The sequence below is a fragment of the Cheilinus undulatus genome, linkage group 12, assembly GCF_018320785.1.
Source record: "Cheilinus undulatus linkage group 12, ASM1832078v1, whole genome shotgun sequence".
NCBI lineage: Eukaryota > Metazoa > Chordata > Actinopteri > Labriformes > Labridae > Cheilinus > Cheilinus undulatus.
This window is the reverse complement of record NC_054876.1, coordinates 13398354-13420324: the sequence shown is the minus strand read 5'-3', so window position 1 is coordinate 13420324 and position 21971 is coordinate 13398354. Positions and strand designations below refer to the sequence as shown.

General features: G+C 41.4%; 1 protein-coding gene across 1 annotated transcript in view; it reads left to right on the top strand.

Moving 5' to 3' along the window:
- Positions 1 to 240: 240 nt before the first annotated feature.
- Positions 241 to 21971, top strand: part of pcdh2ac (protocadherin 2 alpha c) — a 32477-nt gene continuing 10746 nt past the window's right edge. The window contains exons 1-3 of the mRNA XM_041802092.1: positions 241 to 3017; positions 9244 to 9302; positions 15536 to 15621. Of these exons, the coding sequence (XP_041658026.1) occupies positions 477 to 3017; positions 9244 to 9302; positions 15536 to 15621 (2686 nt within the window). The 5' untranslated portion in view covers positions 241 to 476. The remainder of the gene's footprint in view (positions 3018 to 9243; positions 9303 to 15535; positions 15622 to 21971) is intronic.

Here is a 21971-nt window from a genome sequence, read left to right as displayed (position 1 = left end):
ATAGTGGCAATATTTGAATCAAACGTCTGCATTTCATCTTTAAGTTGTAACCCTAGTGCGCATGTGCATTTTCAGTCGTTCCTTGTTGTCTTTTCTTTGGATTAGCAGGCTGATATCAAAGGAAACTCAGGGAACACGTTCACTGATTTTATTTTGAAAAGGTTCACACTCTACATCCGGTGCTATCGTGTTTGATTTCGTCAGACTTGACGGATCTCACAGCTCCAGCGGCAGGCAAACACACCCGTCAGCAGCGCGCATTGGAGACAAAAAAAAAAAGCGCATCACGGACAAAGGAAATATGGGTGCGCTGGAGAGGATTCACCTGAACCGGGTAACGCCATGGATGAGCCGCTTCTGTTTCATTACCGGGAGACCAATTAGCCCACCTTAATGAGGTGCTGGGATGCAAGATACTGCAAGCTAAAAAGGCGGAAGGCTGCGTTTAATCCGTCTGCGGATCCTATGAGCTTGCAATGGCTGTGGCGGGGATATGCAACCGGATAGGGAATAATGTGCCTTTTTATTTTGTGATATTTTCCTTATTTTGTGGCCTTTCGTTTGGACAGTTACGATATTCTATCACGGAAGAACTCGAAAATGGGGCACTGGTTGGTGATCTGGCGCATGACTTGGGGCTGGATATTCGAAAGCTCTCCACCCGAAAAATTAAGGTAACCTCCAACAGCGGCAAACGCTACGTGATTGTCAACCCTAAAAATGGGAAATTACTCGTCAATGACAGGATTGACAGGGAGGCACTGTGTGATCTATCCAGCACCTGCCTTATTAATCTGGAGGTGCTGGTCGAAAACCCCACTGAGGTGCACCATGTCGAGGTGGAGATTGTGGACGCCAATGATAATGCGCCGCAGTTCCCCAGAGAGGAGTACCAACTGGAGATCACAGAATCTGCTTTGCCGGGGTCTCGTTACCCCATTGAAAACGCGCAAGACCCAGACATTGGGTCCAATTCTGTGCGCATGTATCAGCTGAGCACGAACGACCATTTCGCGCTGGTGTCCAACAAACCCTCCCTCAATACAAAGCACATCGAGCTCGTGCTCAAAAAGCCCATTGATCGAGAGCAGACGCCTTACCACCAATTAATTCTGAGTGCCGTGGATGGGGGAACGCCAGAGAAAACGGGCACGGCCAGAATCAATATCCGGGTCCTGGACTCAAATGACAATATCCCCATGTTCGACAGCTCAGTGTACAAGGTGAAACTGCTGGAGAATTCACCCAAAGACACTCTGGTAATTAAATTGAATGCTACTGATCTGGATGAGGGCACCAATGGGGAGGTTTATTACTCTTTCAGCAGCTACACTCCAGAGAGAGTGAGGCAGATGTTCAGCATGGACACAAACACAGGAGAGATCAGAGTGAGGAGCAATGTTGATTATGAAGAAACCAACTCCTATGAGATGTACATTCAGGCGATGGACAAGGGCCCTGGGGCGGTGGCGGCACACTGTAAGGTGGTGGTAGAGGTGGTGGATGTGAATGACAACGTCCCTCAGATAGTGCTGTCATCTCTGTCGAGCCCTGTGAGAGAGGACGCCCGTGCAGACACAGTTGTGGCCCTCATTAGCGTCACTGATCGAGACTCTGGCGCTAACAAGCAGGTGAGCTTAGAGATCCCAGCAGGCCTTCCTTTCAAGATCAAGTCATTCAGAAATTATTACACTCTGGTTACCTCAGCCTTCCTGGACCGCGAGACCACCGATGCCTACAATGTCACTCTGAGTGCCACGGATGGAGGGAACCCTCCCCTTTCCTCCCAGAAGACCATACAGGTGGATGTGGCCGATGTAAACGACAACCCGCCGAGGTTTGAGCAGACCTCTTACACTGTCTATGTGACGGAGAACAATGCCCCAGGGGCCTCTTTGTGTACTGTGAAAGCTCAAGATGCAGACATTAAAGAAAACGCTCGCATCACCTACACAGTTCTCAATGACAACAACCATGGCATCCCTGTCACTTCCTATGTGTCTGTGAAGGCCGATACAGGCGAGGCTTACGCCCTTAGAGCCTTCGACTATGAATCACTGAGAGAGTTTCACTTCCAGGTCAAAGCCCAAGATGGGGGCATTCCCCCGCTCAGCCGGGTCGCCACTGTCTACATCTACATAATGGATCAGAATGACCACGCTCCATTGATAGTCAACCCTCCCGGCAACGGCACGCGTTCATTGGAAACAGTACTAAAGAACACAGAGCCTGGTGCCTTGGTGACCAAAGTTGTAGCCTATGATGCAGATGCAGGTCCAAATGCCTGGCTGGTTTATGTGCTGGAGACGGCCACTGACCTGGACTTGTTCAAAGTGCACGAGCACACCGGTGAGATCAGGACCACAAGAAGGATCATGGAGGACAACTCCACCTCCTTCACTATGACTGTTCTGGTAAAGGATCACGGGCAGCCTGCCCTCTCCTCCACCGCCACCATCAACGTAGCCGTCATGGAGGTTCCACCCAAAGTAGCTCCTGACCCCAAGAGGATCATCAGACCTCACAGCACGCTGCTCTTCTCTAACGTGACCCTCTACCTGATTGTGGCTTTGAGTGCCACCACTTTTGTTTTCCTGGTCACTGTGGTGGTGTTGGCCATCGTTCGCTGTCATGCCTACTGTACCCAGCCTGGGTCCTGCTCCCCTTGTTGTGGGTCACAGAAGCCCCCTCCAGATGGCGGGAGCAGCAGCGTAAGTGCCGGTGGGGCGGGCGCAGCTGGGGCCGGGGCACAACCTAATAACAATGTGGTGCTCCGGAGAGACCTTAAAGTGGAGCCTCACTACATTGAAGTACGAGGGAACGGCTCCCTAACAAAGACTTACTGCTACAAGACCTGCCTGACCGCCACCTCTGGCAGTGACACGTTCATGTTCTACAACACAGGACGTCCCATCAGTGGCACCTGGGGCAGCGGTGCTGACCGCTTCTTCACCAGTGGAAGTGGATTTGTACGCAGACTGAGTATGCCTGATGCCTCACTGCAAATCTGCCCAGAGGTGGGTCATTATTTTTTCATTGCTTACCTTTCTACACATCACTGGAAGGTCATGAATCATCGTGTTGCTGGGTTTTAATGAAGCTTCAGCTGCTTCCAAATGATCACTACATAAAAATCATGATTCTTTTGAGGTCAGTGCCAAAGTTTCCACTGCTGTCATGACTTTTTCTAGCGCTTTGTTGGTGCCGCAGGGTGATGATATCTCTTTACGCCAAGTTTGATCCCTCCCTGCACTGAATTGAATCCTCGCAGGCCTCATCTCTCGTTGTTCAGTTCCCACTTGTACCGTGCAGTCAGTCACTGAGCCCAGCCCAGCTCAGCACTCACTCTGCATTAGTGTCAGGTCTGATGCTTTTCAGGCTCCTGTGTTATTTCTGATGATTCAGAGATTTGTGTTTCACTTTGAGGGTTGTCATCACATCTACATTAAGAACAGGTCATGCAGACTTCACTACTTGCTCATTCTTCGTGCGAGTGGGTTTAACTCGGGTGTGGGTGGGTGGGTGGTGTGTCTGAGTCTGCGTGAGTAAAACTGTTACACTGGAGCACTTGGGGTTAACTGACTTGATCAAAGGCCCTGCAGGAGGAGTTGATGTTGCCTGTAACTGGGGTCTTAAAGGTTGTAGTCTCTGTGAGGAATGGTGGATAACGCTGAAATGATACTATGTTCTTAACTCGTGCATGCCATAAAAATATGGTATGAAACTGCCTGCCAGGCCTTAATGTCACAAGTTTTCAATGATTCCCTTGAAGTAATGCAAAAACACCAATCTGGCAACTAAAACGATATAAATATAGAGGTAAAAATCCAGAAATAATGCTGTTTTCTGGCCCTGCTGCAGAATTTTACAGACAAAAATCCTGCTTTTATGCCCAAGACATGAGCAGCATCTGTGGTTCAATTAAAGGAATGATGCCACTGTAAACACTGTTTTGTTAAGGAAAGGCCCCCACAGTTTAGAGATTATGTCTGCATGCATCATCTTCATTATCAGCTGCCAGTCGCCAGAACATTAGTTATGAGAAAAACCTCTTCCAGTACCAAGACAAGTGTATCCTCTCAGATTGAATTAACCTCCAGCCTCTGTCCCTCAGCCCGGCAAATTAGGTTTACTGGGTCTACCAGCAGAAAATACTCCCCTCTGAACTGAATGCAGGAACATAATGTGCCATCTTTATCTGGAACGCTTGCCTCTGCTGAGCAGGTTCGGGACAGCTTTAGTCATTTAGCTCTCGGGGTCCAAGGTTAAATCTGACATAATGCTGTCACATTTGAGCATTTGCTGTCACACAGATGTTTTCAATTATTATGATTAAGTGCATAGATGCAGGACCTCTTCAAAAAGAGTCAGGAATGATTCATGACTAGACAACAATAGCTCACTCAAAATCATATTATGCATATGGCTTTTTGAACTTCTTCCAATCACAATGACTGGCAAAATCGAACTTTCCTCACAAGCAAATGAGCAGCCTTAAAAATGAAAGTCAAAGGCTAAAAATGTAAACACTATTAGAATAAAACTAATTCTATTTAGAGATTCAATTGGCTATAAATGCTTACATCCAGTTCCTAAGAAACATCCAAATATCAGGGATACATATTGCATATTTGCAGATATCTGTTTTGCAACAATTCACCCAATTAATTATGACCCCGTGAAAAAGCCAGCAACTGCACTTTTGTATTCAACTGATTACAGAGATCATCCAGTGTCTCCTGTTGCAGAATTAAGATGCATAACTTTATTGTAACTGCTGCAGAAATAGAATTGATACTTTTCAAAGAGTAGGCAGACAATGCACAAATCAGAAAGCTGCTCACATTAATGCAGGGGTGGAAAGTAACAAATGACTTTAACTGGCATTCATTAGGGGTTTGCTACTATGGGCATAAAGATCACTGCTCTTACAACACCCAGAGATGAAAGTCTACTTAAACTTGTTAAGTACAGATTTATTAGATAAAAAGGATAATGTACCTGGTTGTCTGTCAGTCATTTTAGTTAATTTCAATTCACTTTGCTTTATTGGCATGGAGAACATGGGTTAGCATTACCAAAGCAACATACAAAGAGATTATATATGATATATTTTAAACAATAACAGAAAAAAACAGATTATAGTATCACAATACATATAAATATAACAGTTCTAGGTTTAACTTTACAAATCGCATATCGATATTGAAGGGTTTCACTGAAAATATTTACAAATTAGCAGAGGTGGAAAAAATATAGTTGCTCTCCTTAAAATTCATTTAAGTAGAAGTAAAAGTACTGGTCTATAAGTCTGCTCGAGTACTGAGTACTGTTAGATACTGAGTCGTAAGGTAAAATATGATCTTTCCTTATTGGCAAAAACAACAAGAGAACAGATGTCCATGAGGTTTCTCAGGTAAAGCCACACCTCTATATTAATTCAAAGTAGACAGAGCTGAGTGCAGAGTGTAAGGTGGATCTCCTCTGGTAAGAACAAATCAGAGTCAGTCTCATGGCAAGACAATGCTGAAGAACTGTCACTATACGTCCCTTAGGGACACCTAAAGTCACAGGTGGTAACTCTAAGTCAGCGGATAACTTCACTCATGATGCAAACGTGTCTCACATCAAAAACAATCCACCAGAAACAGAGCAAAAAAACCTCAACAGTCATTCGCTGTTTTGGGTCTCGTTCTGCGGTACTGGAGGAAAAGGTACAAGAGTATAGTACTCAAGTAAAATTACAGTCACTCTGCTTAAAACCTTCTTATGTAGAAGTACGAGTACTGATTTCAAAATGCACTAAAAAATAGTACAAGCAACCAAAGAAGCTGTTTAATTGTAATACTTAGAGTAAATGTAGTTAGTTACTTTCAACCCCTGCAAATTAGTGGGTAAAATTGAATTTAAAAGACTTAGAAGATGTTTAAAGACTTTGGTTGTCTGTCAACATCTATCAGCGGTCTGTTTCTGTTTGGAAACACACAGGTCTATTTCTAAGTCAGACTTTCTGGTGTCTGGGGAAGCAGACAAATGAAAAGTGAATCTTAGTCCTTAAACCTTTGCCAGTCAATTGACCTGAGGTTTCTCTCTTATTGGTTTGTTTCAAGTTTCCCACTTCTACCACCTACACTGGCAGCCCATAGGTCCTGGTCCTTTGTTTTTCCAATAAATTTTATCACCACTACTGCCCATTGGCCAACTGACTGACCAATGAAAGCTTAAGTATTACAAACTAAAGAGATGCCGAGGAACTATTATAATTTCTTAACTAAAAAACAGCAAAACAGATAATTTCTAAGTTTAAAACTAGCAATGCTAATTCTGTTAGCCTGTTAATGGCAAAAGCCTTCATGTGGTAGCACCTAGTTGCAATACTCTGAGTAGTTTTTAAAATGTCAGTAATTTTACTTTTCTTGGAGAATATTTTTGGGAAAGTGTTGTTTGTTAATTTTTGATGAAAGAAAGGTAGAACTAAATGGCAAAAAGAGGAGGTCTAACCTTTAATAAACTGCTACAAAATGACAGTGAGATTATGATTCCACATTGTCCAAATTTGCTTTGAATTGAATTTCACTTCATTGTAAAGAAGTTTAAGTTGTCTTTAATTAAACAACCTGCATAGAAATGTATAGTCTCTCATTGTTTTTGTTCTGCATGTGATGATACAAAGATAATTTTCTTTACAAGCCCATCAAGCATCAAATGCATTTTTATCTGAGTGCATCAGTGTTAATTCCGGTGACTAAAACTCTGACTAAAATGTTTAGTGACAACTATTTTCCCATCAGAAAGACCAGACTAAAGTTAGCTGCACACTACATGCTTTTAAGCCTGATTTGAGGCCAGATTTGCGATACTGAGTGGAGCCTTGTCGTAAATGACTATTGTCTAACTAATCCTCAAGTGTGTGGTAACCAATACAATTTTTGGCTGACTGCTGAGGTCAGCTCTACAGATGGCTCTGTCTGTGTCTGAGTGAGTGAATGAGTGACTGACTGAGAAGGGATGGTACTTTCACTTTCAGAGCCACACCATATAGAGTTGGGTTTAGTTGTACTGAAAGCCCTCTAATGGCTGCCTCCGCTGCTGTAAATACCTCGGATATAGCTTTAGCATTGCGCCCATTTTACTAGAACTGGAACCTGTTCTGTGTAAAATAAAGAATAAAAACAACCCTTAAGGCTTTTCACGTTGAGAAAGATGTTTTCGTTCTTCTGCCGACCTTCTTCTGCATGAGTATCTGATGGTTAAAGGGGAAAGGGTTAGTTGTTGCGAGTGCTTGTATACAAGGCTTGCTAGTGGAGCGATTAGCTCAGACTAAGCCATGGTGGCTGTTTTGTCTGAACTCGACAACGTGTCTTTATTAAAACAAGGGCAGGGAGCAACACTGAAAGCTTTCTGTGACAGAAAAGATGTTTTTGCTCTACTCCCGGTCTGTTTCGGCATGGTTTTTCAATAACTACGGTGGGCTTTTCCTGTATATCCAGGGCCTGCAGTAGCTGTTAGCTCGGATGTAGGAATGTTTTTGAAACCTGGGTAGTGCACATGCACTTCTTTTATGCAGGCTACCGCTGCCTTAGATTGTTGATGGTGGAATTTCATCTAAAATAGATGCCGGGGCCAGTTAGGAGACTAGAAACGGGAAGTCCGGCTCTTTCGTTCAGAGAACTGGATACAGTCTGTATTTATAAGGAATTTATGGTTACTGGTTACTCTAATTTGTATAGCTGCATTTTTCCCCTCTCTCTCTCTCTCCCTTTGGATTGCACCAAGCCCTTTTCTTTTATCTTTTATTGCATCTGGTTGGTTAAAAGTTGACAGAAACATACACAAACACAGACACATCGAGTCAACCACCTTATTTTGATGAAGAAGTGTCTTTATGGTGTTGGCTGTTGCAGAATGATAAAAATTTGAGAAATGTGCATCAATGATGATTTTATGTACTTGAAGGGGTAGTGAGGCAAGCGGCAGGAATAGGATACCCACCTATGCAGGATCAGATGAGTAGACTTCTGAGAAGCTGGAGCAAGAACCAATGAGGTGGCCTGGAAGAGGAGACTGCGTTATGCAGGATGAGATTAGCAGAAGACCTGTGGAGATCTGGACTAGATGCTGATTAACTGAATGGAGGTAGCTGGGGTGGAGGAGGGTTGTGGCATCTGCACTAAAATGATTGGCTGGCTGTGGAAAAAAGAGTGACAGATTTAAAATATGGCATGTAGACGACTGGTCAAATGAGGTTGTGGCAGCATTTGATGAGTTGAGTAACTAAAGGAGTGAACATCCATGGCCAGTGGATCATCAGAGTGGGAAGAGAGAGGAATGGATGAAAGGAGAGATGTGAACGAGTAAGGATAAGAATAAACTTTATTTTTCTAATTCTAAATTTGGCCAAAAGTGCAACTTAGCTGTGCACAGTCTTCCTACTTGACATTATGGCTAACAATCAAATCCGCTCTGGAAAAAAATGAATGGGTTTTTTACTTCTGGAACTGTGCTGTTGAGCTGTATGAGTAAGAGATACTGAACAGTCAATCAGAATTGAGTAAATGTCCAAGTAAGAATGATTAAAGGCAATAAAATGAGTCATTACCAGACCATAGAGTGATTGTTTGTCCAATAGTATTGATGATTCATTTCAATGCTCAGTCCTACACATTTCTAACACCATACTTGCGTATGAACTCTCTCTACAATTGACCAGTGGAGACCAGGACACGGATGTGGTTGCTCTGTTGTAATAGCTCTTGCTTATTGGTTTTGAGAGGTCGTAATCTAGCAAGAGGCCTGCCTGGGAGGGCCGGGCGCACAGCCTGGGTTCATCATGAGCAGACAGATTTACTGAAGCTCCTCACAAACACAGAGGTTTGTCCAAACAGCCAAGCACTCAGGGAGAGGGCTTCACTCTCCCAGCTCTCACTTTTATACAGCGATGGAGAGACAGTGTCCCAAAACTCATCAATATGGCGATCAGTTCATGGCCTTTTTAAAGTCCTTCTGTGTCTGTGACTGTGGGTGGATATCAATATGCATGCATGTGTGGGAGAGAGAAAGGGGGGACGATTGCAGTGTTCCTCTCACGTCCAGAGCTGGGATGTGTATCATGATTAATTGATGAAACCATGGCCCAGCCTGGATCTGCACAGTATGAGATCAAACTAAACTCTCTCTCTCTCTTTTCTCTCCCCTCCCCTCCCCTCCTCTCTCTCTCTCTCTCTTTACCTCTTGCTCGCTCAGCCGAAAGCCCCGAATGCTGACTGGCGATATTCTGCATCTTTGAGGGCAGGGGTGCAGAGGTAAGCACTTTCCATCTTTAACTCTTTTGCAACTTACGATCATGTGGAAAAAGTTGTTCCTATTTATCCTGCTCAATCTGTCATAACCCTTTCTGACTACAATAAAGTTAAGCAAAGTTCACATTTTTACAATGACGCAGCTGCAATGCATATCTAAGAAAAATATTTATTGACAAATCAGACGGTCGATATCAGCAAATTAAAAAGGCACCTCAACATAATCCTGCAAATTCCTGCTATTATTAGATTAGATGTTATTGTCCCCTCAGCATCTGTCTGAACCCCCAACCCCCGTCCTCTTCCTTTGGGGAAAAACCTTTTTTTTTCCAGCTCCCATCAGCGGCTCCACAGCACTCCTCCTCTGCAGTGTAATACTATATAGGTCATCTACATTCTGAGCGTCGCTCCCCCCAGTTACAGTCTTTAAGCAGGAAGCGTGAAGGACAAATGAGCTGACTATGACCTTTCTCAGATTATCAGATGCACACATGCATCAGCATCTGCATGTACGACTGCCCAGCATGCACATATGTGTGAGCTTCTGCGTGTTTGTGTGTTTTTTTTCTAACAATGAGAGGATGAGCAGAGAACACAGACAGCAGGACATTTTAGTCTGCAGTCACACTTGTTAATTCACTAGTAGTTTCATGCACTGTTTTGAAGATACAGCTCCGTAAGACTTCATTGCTTGACCAAATCCCAATTAGAGATTGAGATTAAGACACACTATGTTTGGTTTAACAAAATTTTGCAATTACACAAAACCAAGGCCTAATTACATCGCAAAAAGCATTTGTTTATGGGTTGTGTCTTACTACTATAATGAGCAGGTTTCTAAGATTTGGGTTAAAAGTGTATCTGGGGTATAAATTAAAATTTGTGCGTAAGATATTTGAGTATTCCCTTCTTTGTCAGATTAATAAAGCACTACACTTGTAAGCAATCTCATTACTGCAAATCAGGGAATACTGAAATTAGGAGGATGTGAAAACAACTGGAATGTAGTCGTTTTTGTGTCTGCATTTGTCACTTTTAATTCTTCAGTGATCTGTTCAGACTTGGGACTGAAATAGCTGAAACATCTAGGAGTAATGACTTTCACCTCTTCATGTTTATCATTTGCGCTGAATCTCTGTAATTCAAATGCTTACCACTCATTTTGCCCTGTGTCTAAGTTTGATTTAATTGGATATTAGTGTTAATTTCTATGGTGTGGAGGGTATCATAATGTGCATCATGTCATCAAGTCACTGTAACATGACATGGATTAACATAAATCATCGTTGCAATTTACCGCTGCCATCTCTGGAATGCCAGAGCTTGTAACACACACAGACACACTTCACAGGCTCATATTAACTCTTAGCCCCAACACACGCATACTGTAATGTATCACACTTACACACACTTACACACAGTGCCATGGTACCAACAGTACTGACCCACATTCCTGGTGTAGCCAGTCAGTCAGAGTAAGAGAACTTGAGCTCTTTCAGTGTCTTATTCTCACATATTGAGACAGCTCCATTTCATATGTAAAAGCTAGAAAACGCTCACGGCTGAAAATATACACGGAACATTTTATATTCATGAAAAATCCCTGTTCAACAGAATAAATGTGTTGCAGTTTGAGAGAGATTCTGGATGTGCTGCATTGCAGAGGCTCCAGTCTGGGTAGGGTCTCCTATACATCTAGCTCCATATACATTATAAATGTATGGGAGGAAATATTCCAGCCTAGGGTGGAAACTCTATCCATGCGCTTGGTTTTGTGTAATTCTTCCAACATTTAATAGATTCTCACTCCATGTAGATGATTTAATAACCCTGGGTGGTTATATTTCCTAAGTAGTGCTATGCTTCTGAGAAAAAGCTTGGTTTTTATTTCTTTAGCCTCATTAACTAGCCACATTAGTGTAATTTTCTTTTAACACCCTAATAAAACACCTACACCATGTGGACAAAAGTATTCAGCCACCTGGTCATTACATCAGCAGGGACTGTAATGAAATTGTATTCATATAAATGCACTTTAATATCAAGTTGGCTCCCCTTTTGCAGCTATAACAGCCTCCATTCTTCTTGGAAAGCTTTCCACAAGATTTTGAAGTGTTTCTATTGGAATTTTTGCCCATTCATTCTGTAGAACAGTTTTGAAATCAGGAACTGATGTTGGACAAGAAGGCCTGGCTTGATATGGTTGAGGTCAGGGCTTTGTGCAGGCCAGTTAAATTCTTCCACATAGGACTCATCAAACCAATTATTTATAGTCCTTTTTTGTGCACTGTAGCATAGCATGGCATAGCATTGTCAAAAATGTCTTGATATGCTGTTGCTGTTGTTCCTAAATGCTTCCACTTTCCAATAATATCAATTACAGTTGACTGTAGAATATCCAGAAGAGCTGAAAGTTCCCAAACCATCTTATAGCAAAGGTGGCATCCATCACAGTACCACGACTGAAGTCAATGAGCTCTTCAGGATGACCTATTTTGCATCACACATGTTTGCAAATGGAGTCTGCACAGCTAGGTGCTTGGTATTTTTTCACCTGTGGCAATGGGTCTGATTGAAACACCTGAATTCAATAATTAACAGATGTGGCCAAATAACTTTGTCCATACAGTGTATCTAGGTAGAAATGCAGCAAGTCAAGAAAGCTAATGGCTGACACCATTCAGTTGTACCCAGCTTAAGTAAAGATACCAGCCTCGTGGCTTTTCCCCACAGTAAACCTTTTTTGAATGTTAGTTATGTTTGGTCAAAACAACTGCCATGTCTAAAACTATCCCACTTCAGCTGCTCAGAGACTGTACTAAAATATCCCTTACACAGGCTAAAGCTAATGCATGCCTTTAATGAGCTAGTGGTGCTAGCATACTTCTGCTGGACCCAACACAGTGATTGAGTTAATTTATTATGGGGCATTTTTTGCCTTTATTTGATGGATGGGGACATGGATAAGCTTGTAAAATGGGAGCTGCATGTCTGGTTTGATCCCAGGGTGCTAACTTCAAGGACTACACACTCCGCACATGCATGCAAACTAAACAATACACCACTGGTGCCCCAACAGGAAATCAGCAGTTTGAGGAGCAACTTATTCAGTGATAGCCTCCTTAGAAAAACAAACTGAAAATCGCAATAAAGGGGCAGTATGACAGACTTTTACGACTCTTTAAAAATGACAGACAGCAAAAAAGTCCAACGCCACTTCAAATCAGAACATCTACAAATTCATCAGCTCTTGTTTAGTGATCAAAGTTTGCACTTAAAGTGGTTGAAGGTAGGAAAACTGGTGAACCAGCAACAGGGTCGTGGACAATCAAGTCTCATTGGTGTACATAAGGAGGAGAAGCTAGCCAGCATGGTCCAATTCATAGTCCAGTACAGAAGAGCAACTGGAACTGAGACTGCAGAAAATGTAATGCAGATTCTGACAAAATATTGTCACAATATGAGATGCATGAAACACTCATCATTATGTATGGGGTCAGGTGCCATAGCTGATCCTTGTTCAGCATTGAAAACCTCTACAATGAACATTTGAACTAAAGAACTGGACCATAAAGCGATGTAAGGTGGCTTGGGGACATGAAAAGTTGAAGGAATTCTCTTGGCCTCAAAATAGCCCAGTTCGTAATCTAATCCTGTATGCTGGACAACCAAGACTGATCGATGGAGTACTGCTTTCAGGATTGAAATAAAGATATACTGTATGTGACTGTCTGTGTAGATATCCAGTAGATTTCCTGTTAGCACCAGTCTCTTGAACCAAAACAAAGCTTTCCTCTGGACATACTTCCACTGTCTCCTGCGTGCAGCTTCTCCATTTGCAGGACTAAGTATGTAATACTAGTATTTCTTCAGTTTGGACGTCCCATTGGTTTTCCTTGAGTTGACAAAACTGCACCATTATTCCACTACATGTGGAACCACTGAGAGACTGTCTCTCTTCCCCTCATGGTGGCAGGGCCAGGAGTTGTAGAGGAAGGGGATCAGGTGGAAAAAGACTTGTAGCTATAAAACATGTTTGAACCTCTGAGGGACATATGAAAAAGCTCTGTCAGTGTGAACACAGAGCTGAGAACAACAAACCCAGTGGAAGATGGACTTCACTCTTTTTTGTTCGTTCTAGAAAGTCATTGCTTCATAATATATTTGTGTAGGTTTTATCAGATACGGCAGCATCCATATAGAGGTTGAGTGGAGTCTGTGTTGTTAGGTCAGGGCTGTTACAGCACCTACCTAAAATTATTAGGTAGACAGTGCCTGTAAAAAGTATTCACCCCATTGGATATTTTACCCTTTTATTGATTTTTATAAATCAATCATCAATCAAAATTTTGCTTTTTGACAAAAAAAGAACCTCTTTAATATCAGGGTGAAAACATTTCATCAAAATTATGTCAACAAAACAAAAATATATAAGGTAAAATAAGTGCTTGCATAAACAGTCACCCTTTTCAAGTGAGTGACCTAATTCATCAGAGGTCAACTGGTGCTAGTAGTCTCACAATAAGTGAAATGGGGATCACCTGAGTGCAGTGACGGTGTCTCTAGTGATTGTAGTATAAAGAGACCTTTGTCTGGAAGGTCCAGTCACTGGTTCATCAGTATTCCTGGCTACCATTACACCATGAAGTCATAAGAACACTTCAAGTACTATATCATACCATCATACTAAAAATACCACACTGAAAATATCCAAGGCACTGAACATCCCAGAGTTTGGTTAAATCCATCATCAAGAAATGGAGGGAATATGGCACATGTGTAAATGTGCCTAGATCAGGACGTCCTCACAAACTGAGTGATCGTGCAAGAAGGAGACTGGAGATGCCACCAAGACACCTTATGACTACTCTGAAGGAGTTGCAAGCTTCAGCTGCTGAGATTGGATAGAATCTACATACAACAACTGCTGCCTGTGTTCTTCACTAGCCAAAGTTTTATGAAAGAGTGTCAAAGAGAAAGCCACTGTTGAAAAAAAGCTCAGATTAAATCTCAACTACAGTTCGCCAAAAGGCACGTGGGAGACTCCATGTTCAATTTCAATAAAGTTCTTTGGTCTGAAGAGACCAAAATTGTGCTTTTTTGCCATCAGACAAGGTGCTGTGTTTGGTGAACACCAAAGCTTGCCCATCACCACAAACACACCATCCCCACTGTGAAGCACAGTGGTAGCAGCATCATACTGTGGGGATGCTTTTCAGCAGCTGTCCCTGGCATGTTTCAAAAAAGGAAAATCCTGGAGGACAGTCTTATTCAGTCTGCAAGGGAACTATGGTTTAAGAGAATATCTTTTTTTTCCAGCAAGACAATGACTAGAAGAAACGAACGAACATGTAGTAATACATTTATTCTTTTATTTTTGACACAAAATTCACTGTGGAGGTACTGCCACCAGTCAGTATTGTTAATGTAGCATACGGACTGAAAAAGAGGGGACAGCTAGCCTGTCTATGTCTATATTTAGTCAAAGATGCCCTCCACCACCCCCAAAGTTCACTAAAAACATGTTACTTCGTATTTGTTTAAAAACAGAGCAGTAAAAAGGACAAAATGTGGTTTCCCTGGGGGGTTATGTGTGGGTTCGTGAAACTTGAAGAACTCCACTTTGGGGCCATCCAGAGTCTATGTTGTGCTTGTACTGTGAATTTTTAATATTTTCCATTTGGAGGGTTGCAAGTGTCCTACATTTTTTTACCCATCATTAATATATAATTATGTAACAAGATCAGCTGAAAATACTTGGAAAATTAATTTCTTAAAATAGGTTATGTATTCCAACTGAATATGCAAACAAAACACATTTAAGGTATATTAACAGATGAAAAACATCAGGAAAGCAACAAAAGTCTGCATATTACTTAATGTGTTTTCCATTTAAATGAAACAAAGAAGTAGACTTTATATATGGATACATGTGTAGATAATGCAGCATAAATGTTGAGTTTGAATGAGGACTCACCCTGTAGCTTTGCAGCACTGCAAAAATCAGCCTGTATAACAACAATTGCACTGGATCGCTCTCAAGGTGTTTGTGTTCAGCTGCTCATTAACACAAATACATAATCAGCCAATTATACCCAAAAGCATTCAGGCATGTAGACATGATCAAGACAATCTGTTCGAACAGAAGAAAGGGGATTTAAGTGTTAATTTTTAAGGGTTGTTGAGTATTTGATCTGATATGTGTCACTGAGTGCTGCATGTGTTCTTACTTTCAGCTCAGTCCACATGGAGGAGTCCTCTGTGATGCAGGGAGCTCAGGGGATGCTCGTCCAAAACTGGCCCACTGTGTCCAGCGCTGCTGGTGAGTAAAAGTCTTTCAGTCAAAGAAGACAAAAAAGGAATGTCAACATTAAGATTTTTGGGGGGCAAAGAAAACAAACAGCTATAAAAAGGAAAACTGATTTAACTCTTTTGGTTATAGTTTTTGTCATCTACATTTGAAACTGAGCATCAGTTTACTGATCTTACTGTCTGAACGTAGCAAAAGTAGCAGGTGTTCAGGTCACTTGTGCTAAAGTTTCTTTTCTTAGGGTTAACTGGTTTGCCTTTGTTAAAGCAATTCTCATATAATTCATGTATTCTGTCAAACATGGTTTTCTAAGATGAGGTGGTCTAGTCCTCGCCCACCACAATAGACACATTTAATCTGAACCTCTTGATTGCATTGAGTGTCAGGAACCTAATGAGTGGGAAGCCAAGATACCAGACTGTTTATGATCTTGTCCTTGTTGCACTTGTGACTAAAGTCAAGCTTATTGCTCACAGGCAATGAGAGTCAACACAGGTTTGTAAATAACTAAGGTAGGCTGTAGAAATTATACGAATATGAAAAGGGGAAAAAAAGGTTCATACTAAAGATAAGAGGGCACAAACTACCACAGGATCATGGCATCATAGAAAATATTTTGTGAGCTTTTTAGAGAAGATTATAGTTACAGCAAAACTGAATGAGTTGAGCTTAACTATTGTATAGGCCAGAATTTTTTGTACACTGAAAAAAAATTGAGCCAGCTAGTTTAGCTTAGCATTACGATAAAAAGTGCTGTGACATCTAGTATTGTGTTTCCAAATAGAGCTAGAACTATCGCCTGGTGGTTCTATGTATCCATGAGGTGTACAACTGCTGCACAGTGAAACTACAGGGGTGAAGAAGAGCTAGGATGCTTTTCACCTTGCACCTCTGACATGAATTTAGTCTGTTCTGCAGCCAGAGTAGACATTTGCAACCTTGCAAAGCAGATGGATTGGCTAGATCCCATACTATCATGCAGATCCGTCTTGCAAAGCTCCAATCTGGAACGACTCTGCCAGGTCTAAGAAATGGCCTGACCAATCAGCGTCATTTGAGGAGAATAAGGTGGGAGCTTAGTTGTAGCAATTAGCTTGGATGTCGCTACACTGTAAAATCCTAATAGTAAACCTTACTTTAAAAAAACATGCAAACACATTGCCTTAAAAAAGTAAGTAAAGTAACGTTTTGACCTCAGTTAAGTAAACTACATATTGTGTGTTGCATTCACAAAAGGCTTTTAAGTATTGTGGGCTTACATTTGAGTCTAACTGAAAGTATTTGTTAAGTAGCAGGTACTTAGCAATTTTAATTTATCTTAAGTTAACTTACTTTTCCCATCCATTGTAATTTTCACTTAAATCTTTCACATATTTTAATTTTGATCATTCATACCACTCAGGGTAGTTGAACTTTTTGTGACTTCAAGTTGCTTCAAAAAGGGGAAACTGAATCAAGTATTTTTCCCATCATGCTCAGTACACCAGCCCTGTCTTATTACTGTTCCTCCATACAGAGAGAACTTCTCTAACCAAGTGGGTAACTTCAAAAGTGGTAACTTTACATTCCACCCCAAAAATTTGGGTGGAATGTAAAAAGTATTCAAAGTTTACCTAAAACTTAAAGTGCATTCTATAAATTGTGAGAAACAGGGCTAAGTTTTCACTTCGTTGATAACTTCACTCATGGTGCAAAACTGTAATACCTGAAGACATTAAAGCATTACACCAGTAGAGCTGCTTCTTTTCTTTTTCTTTTTTGAGTGTTGCATTGTTACCTTGTTACCTTCTGGACAGTGGTGTGAATTAGCAAATTGGCAGCCAAGCCCTTTGATGGTACTTGTTAAAGTTTACTTGAAATAACAGTTAAATGGTTTCCATCTCCCTACAATTAAACTGGATGAAAACTACTAGTAAGTACATAAACTTCATTATCAATTAATGATAACTCAATTCATGTGAGTCTGGATTGCTGTTAGGGATTACAGTGAGTAGTACAGCATCAGTTTTTTCACACTTCTCCTGTCCTTCTGCAGCATGAGTTTGCGATAGTTGCAGTTGGGGTTTAGTTACGCTGTAAACTGGCATACACAAAGGCAGCTGCAGGGTAAGTGTTTAGCTCAGATGTAGCTGTTGTAGAGCAGCAGTTTTTATCAGAAATGGACCACATTTCTTGATCAAAACAAGAGCATGAAAGCTTTGGCTTTTTTCTCGGCAGAGATGTTTTGCACTGCATGAGATTTATCCACAAACAAGTTCTACCTTTTTTACAACAGCGCCTGTCTTTCGAGCTCAAGTTACAGCTAGCGCTTGCTCCCTAATTCTGTCTTATTGCTCTGATTGGCCTGTAATAACTGAGACAGACAGTACGTTCATCTATTCACCTCCTGAGAAAGTCCTGCCCTTTCCAAATGCTTCCTGGATTAATGTAAACTATATCTGATGGTTATATGAAACAGTCTATCTGGTGTGCCAGGTTGGGAGCAAAGCTCAAGGAAAATCAAAGCATTCTTAAGATATTGTATTCAAAGCAGAGGATGAGCATGAGGCCCACTGACCTTGACCTTTGACCCAGGACATCCAAAGTCTAATCACTTTATCATTTAATCAGGGTGTACATAAATATAATTCCAAGAGAATCCTGCAATGCATTATTAAAATATGATATATGCAACCAAGGATAAACATGAGGCCCAATCACCCTGAGTTTTCCCCTATGAACTCTAAATCTAATCAGGTCATTCTTGAATCAGAGTGGACGTTTGTTCTCAGTTTGAATAAAATCCCTCAAGCTTTCTTTATATATTCTGTTTAGAGGAGTTCCCTGCATGGACAGGTTTACGGATGGACGGATGGACAACTTGAAAACATAATGCCACCATCACTGCCTGTTGCTGGTGCAGAGGCATACAATTAAATCAGGATCTCTTGGCCCACAAACTAGCTATTTCTGCATGTGCTGGGCTTAACATGGACAAAAGAGTACCAATCAGGTCTCAACAGTTTGGCTCATTGTTAGTTTGCATGTTAATTCAGAGCTTGGCTATAGTCCTTAAGGTGAACTTCAGAAGATGAGAAACATTTTCAGTCAAACATCGCTTCTTTTTAACGCATGAATTGCCGGACTTTAATGATCATTTAAATCACAAATGACTATTCATCGCATTGCATTCTATCTAATACAATAAATCCATTAAGTCAAAAGTATCTGCTTTAATTTGGCTCTGATAATATGGCTATGTTTTGACAGATCTGTCCTTTCAATATCTACATGATCTTTAATTCCAGCATGATGTTCATACAGAGCTTAGCTGAGGTGCCAAAAGCCCCGGGCTCGTGTGCAGAGCCACAGATAAACAACTGTATCCTCCCATAAAAGCAGCTGGCAGCAGTTAGAGCTGCAGACTGAAAGAGGCAACTGCTTTTTAATGAGGAATAAGCTGTCCTGAGTGGGCGGATACACTGAAAATATATAGCCAAACGAAATAAATGTAAAAAAACAAGTGGCCTCAGAAATGACCTGTAAACAGTGACTCTTCGTTAATGACTAACAGAGTCTGCCGGTTTTACTGGAAGACTTGTGTAACTAAGATTTTGAAACAGCTTTTGGAACATCGTGGACTGGTCCTTCAGCCAAGCCCCAGATTATTGATTTTGTGTCGGTCTGCAGGAATTAAAACATAGGTAGAGACTCGAGGGTTAGGGGTTTAGCATCACAGTCTATCACTTGATGAGTCAGTGACAGGATATGTCTCCCTGTCTGTCAGGTTGGAGAAGTAGAGACATGAAATTTTTCAAGGTACTAGCTGTACCAGATCCACATGTCTGTGTGCTAGTTTGCAGCAGAAATATATGTATCTTATAGAGCAGATGGAAATCTGCAGAGACTTAAATATTGTCTTTAAACAGACTGCACAGCATACCGCAGACCTATTAGGGGTGCATTGTTGCATTAGGAAATCATTTGTTAGGGGGCTCAGTGCAAAGGCATAGACATGCATTGGATTGCAGGTTGATCCTCTTTAGTATGCATGAAGAGGTGGAGCCTTTATGGTGACATATTTTCATGTCTGCAGCGAATTGTTATCATGATGAAGTTGTCTGATACAGTGTGATGCATCTAAATGCGGCACCCTCAAAAAAAAGAAAGAGACTGTGTTTATGTAAGTGACCTATGTTGCAGATGAGGAGACATTTGTCTGATGCCAGGGGGGAGAGAGGCTGTTATCTGCAAGAAGAGAGAAAGAGGATGTTTGAAAAAAATAGAAGATCCAGTAACATTTAAAGCAGTTTTGGAGAGGGAGAGCAGAGGAGACGTACAGGGGGATGGAGGGAATGAGGTAGAGGATGAAAAAAGCGAGGTGTGGGGGGATGGAGGAAGAGAAAGGTTAAGAGGATTGGCAGGTTCCTGCAGTAGTGTTGTTGCTAGGGAACGCCATGTGACCTGTTGCCTGGCAACACTGTCTAACTGAGAGATTGCTGCAGCAGCCGCACCCTCCATCGGCAGTTTCCATGGCAACCAGTCATATCTCTGAATGGAAGATTTAGAGGAAGGAAATAGGGACGGGGACTCGACAAGGGCAGGTGGAGAAAAACCTGATTTTTAGAGGGAATAATGAAGAAAAAGACGCTTCTAGGTTAATATGTTGAATGCAGAATGCCTGTAGATGCATGGCATTTATTTACACAAGCTCTGCACATGCGTGCACATGCCACAAACCTCCAGAGGGATTCATTTTAGATTGTGACTGCATCTTGGACAAGTCTATTTTAAAATGTAGGACAGCAGGTTACACGAAATGAGGCTTCTAACACCCACATTTCTACGGCAGGTGTCATCCTCCTTACAAGGAGCTGCACTGACCTGCTTACCAGATGTTACACCATAATCCGTTTACAAACGCCTGTTTCCTGTGAAATATGGGCTAATGTGAAGCAACAGCAGAGTTACTAATAATCCACGGGAGAAGCAAAGCTCTTAGTAGTTGTAGAGAACTCGTCCAAGTTGAGACATGACATGCAAGTTCTGAATTAATTTCGGAATATCTCCAACTAATACCTGGGTCAGGATTCTAATTAACAATGTCAGAGGTTTGGATTTGTCACAGACAGAGCAGAGTGCTCTGGGATGTCCCAGGACTCAGAGACAATATGCACTTGATTAGACGCTTCACAGCTACTTGACATTTTAATGCAGTTGGTCACAGGCTTATGAACTGCTGCAGCCTCATAAGGTGCACATAAGCCAAAGACTGTACTGCTGTGATTGTATGTCACTGTTGTTACGTTTCATTCTGCTGCTTTACACTTATCAAACTTCCACACAATCTTTCATCTTCCTCATTCTGTCAGAAATATCAAATAGAGTATTGAGTCACTCTCTGACTCTGTAATGGTCTGGCCAAAATCAATAGACAAAATACTCACTAGGATATTGATCCTGTGCACTGACATCATCTAGATATCTCAAGATAACTGGCTAAAGTGGTATAGATTTCAAGTTATTAATCATTTGCATTTTAATCATTTTTTTCTCATTGGTTCAGTAAATCTCTCACTTCTCTTCTAGCACCTCAGCGAGGCTATTATGAAAGCAGATTCATGATTCTCTGAAGATGGCACCTTATGTTTTATGAACTTAACAACCTTTATTCTTTAAAAAGTAAACTTTGAACAGAAAGTTTTCTTTGCTCTAACAGGTTGTGCCCTGAAATTAGCTATAAAAAAGATCCAAATGCAAAACCTTCTTTTTTAGTATTCTCATTTGAAGAAGCATTGATTTTGATTACTGCAGTTCCTTGACTGTCCACTTGAGGCTGGCCGCAGAAGTCACCTGCAGTCCTCAAAGTCAATGCAGAAGTGCGTAAAAATGCAATACCACGAGTGCCAACCTGAGGCTGGCTGCAGGAACAGTAGAAGTCCTGTACACAACACGTTAACAACACTGGTCCAAAAAAACCAAACGTGTCTCATTAGCTCATGTCCTCTCACTGTACAGAGGGTGATTTTTTTTGTGCCACAATCATTTAGATTATGTTGAGGAAAAATGGAATGATTTCATCTACATCCTGACATGGAATACTATAATGATTTTGGTTTCATACTTGTTTTAAAGCTGTTGGATACTTTGCAGCCCACTGTCACCAAGTTCATGCAGCTCTGAGATAAACTATAAGCTGGATGTTAAAAACCTAACAAACGTCAGCAAACGCTTCAGAGCTTTAAACCACCTGAAAGAGGAAAAGGCTATTATCTTTAGCTGGTATTTATTTTATACATTTATATGGCTCAATGCCTGAATAACACATTCAGCAACTCACTGCTTTATATCATTTCCTCACCTGCTGGTCGAGTGTGGCTTTT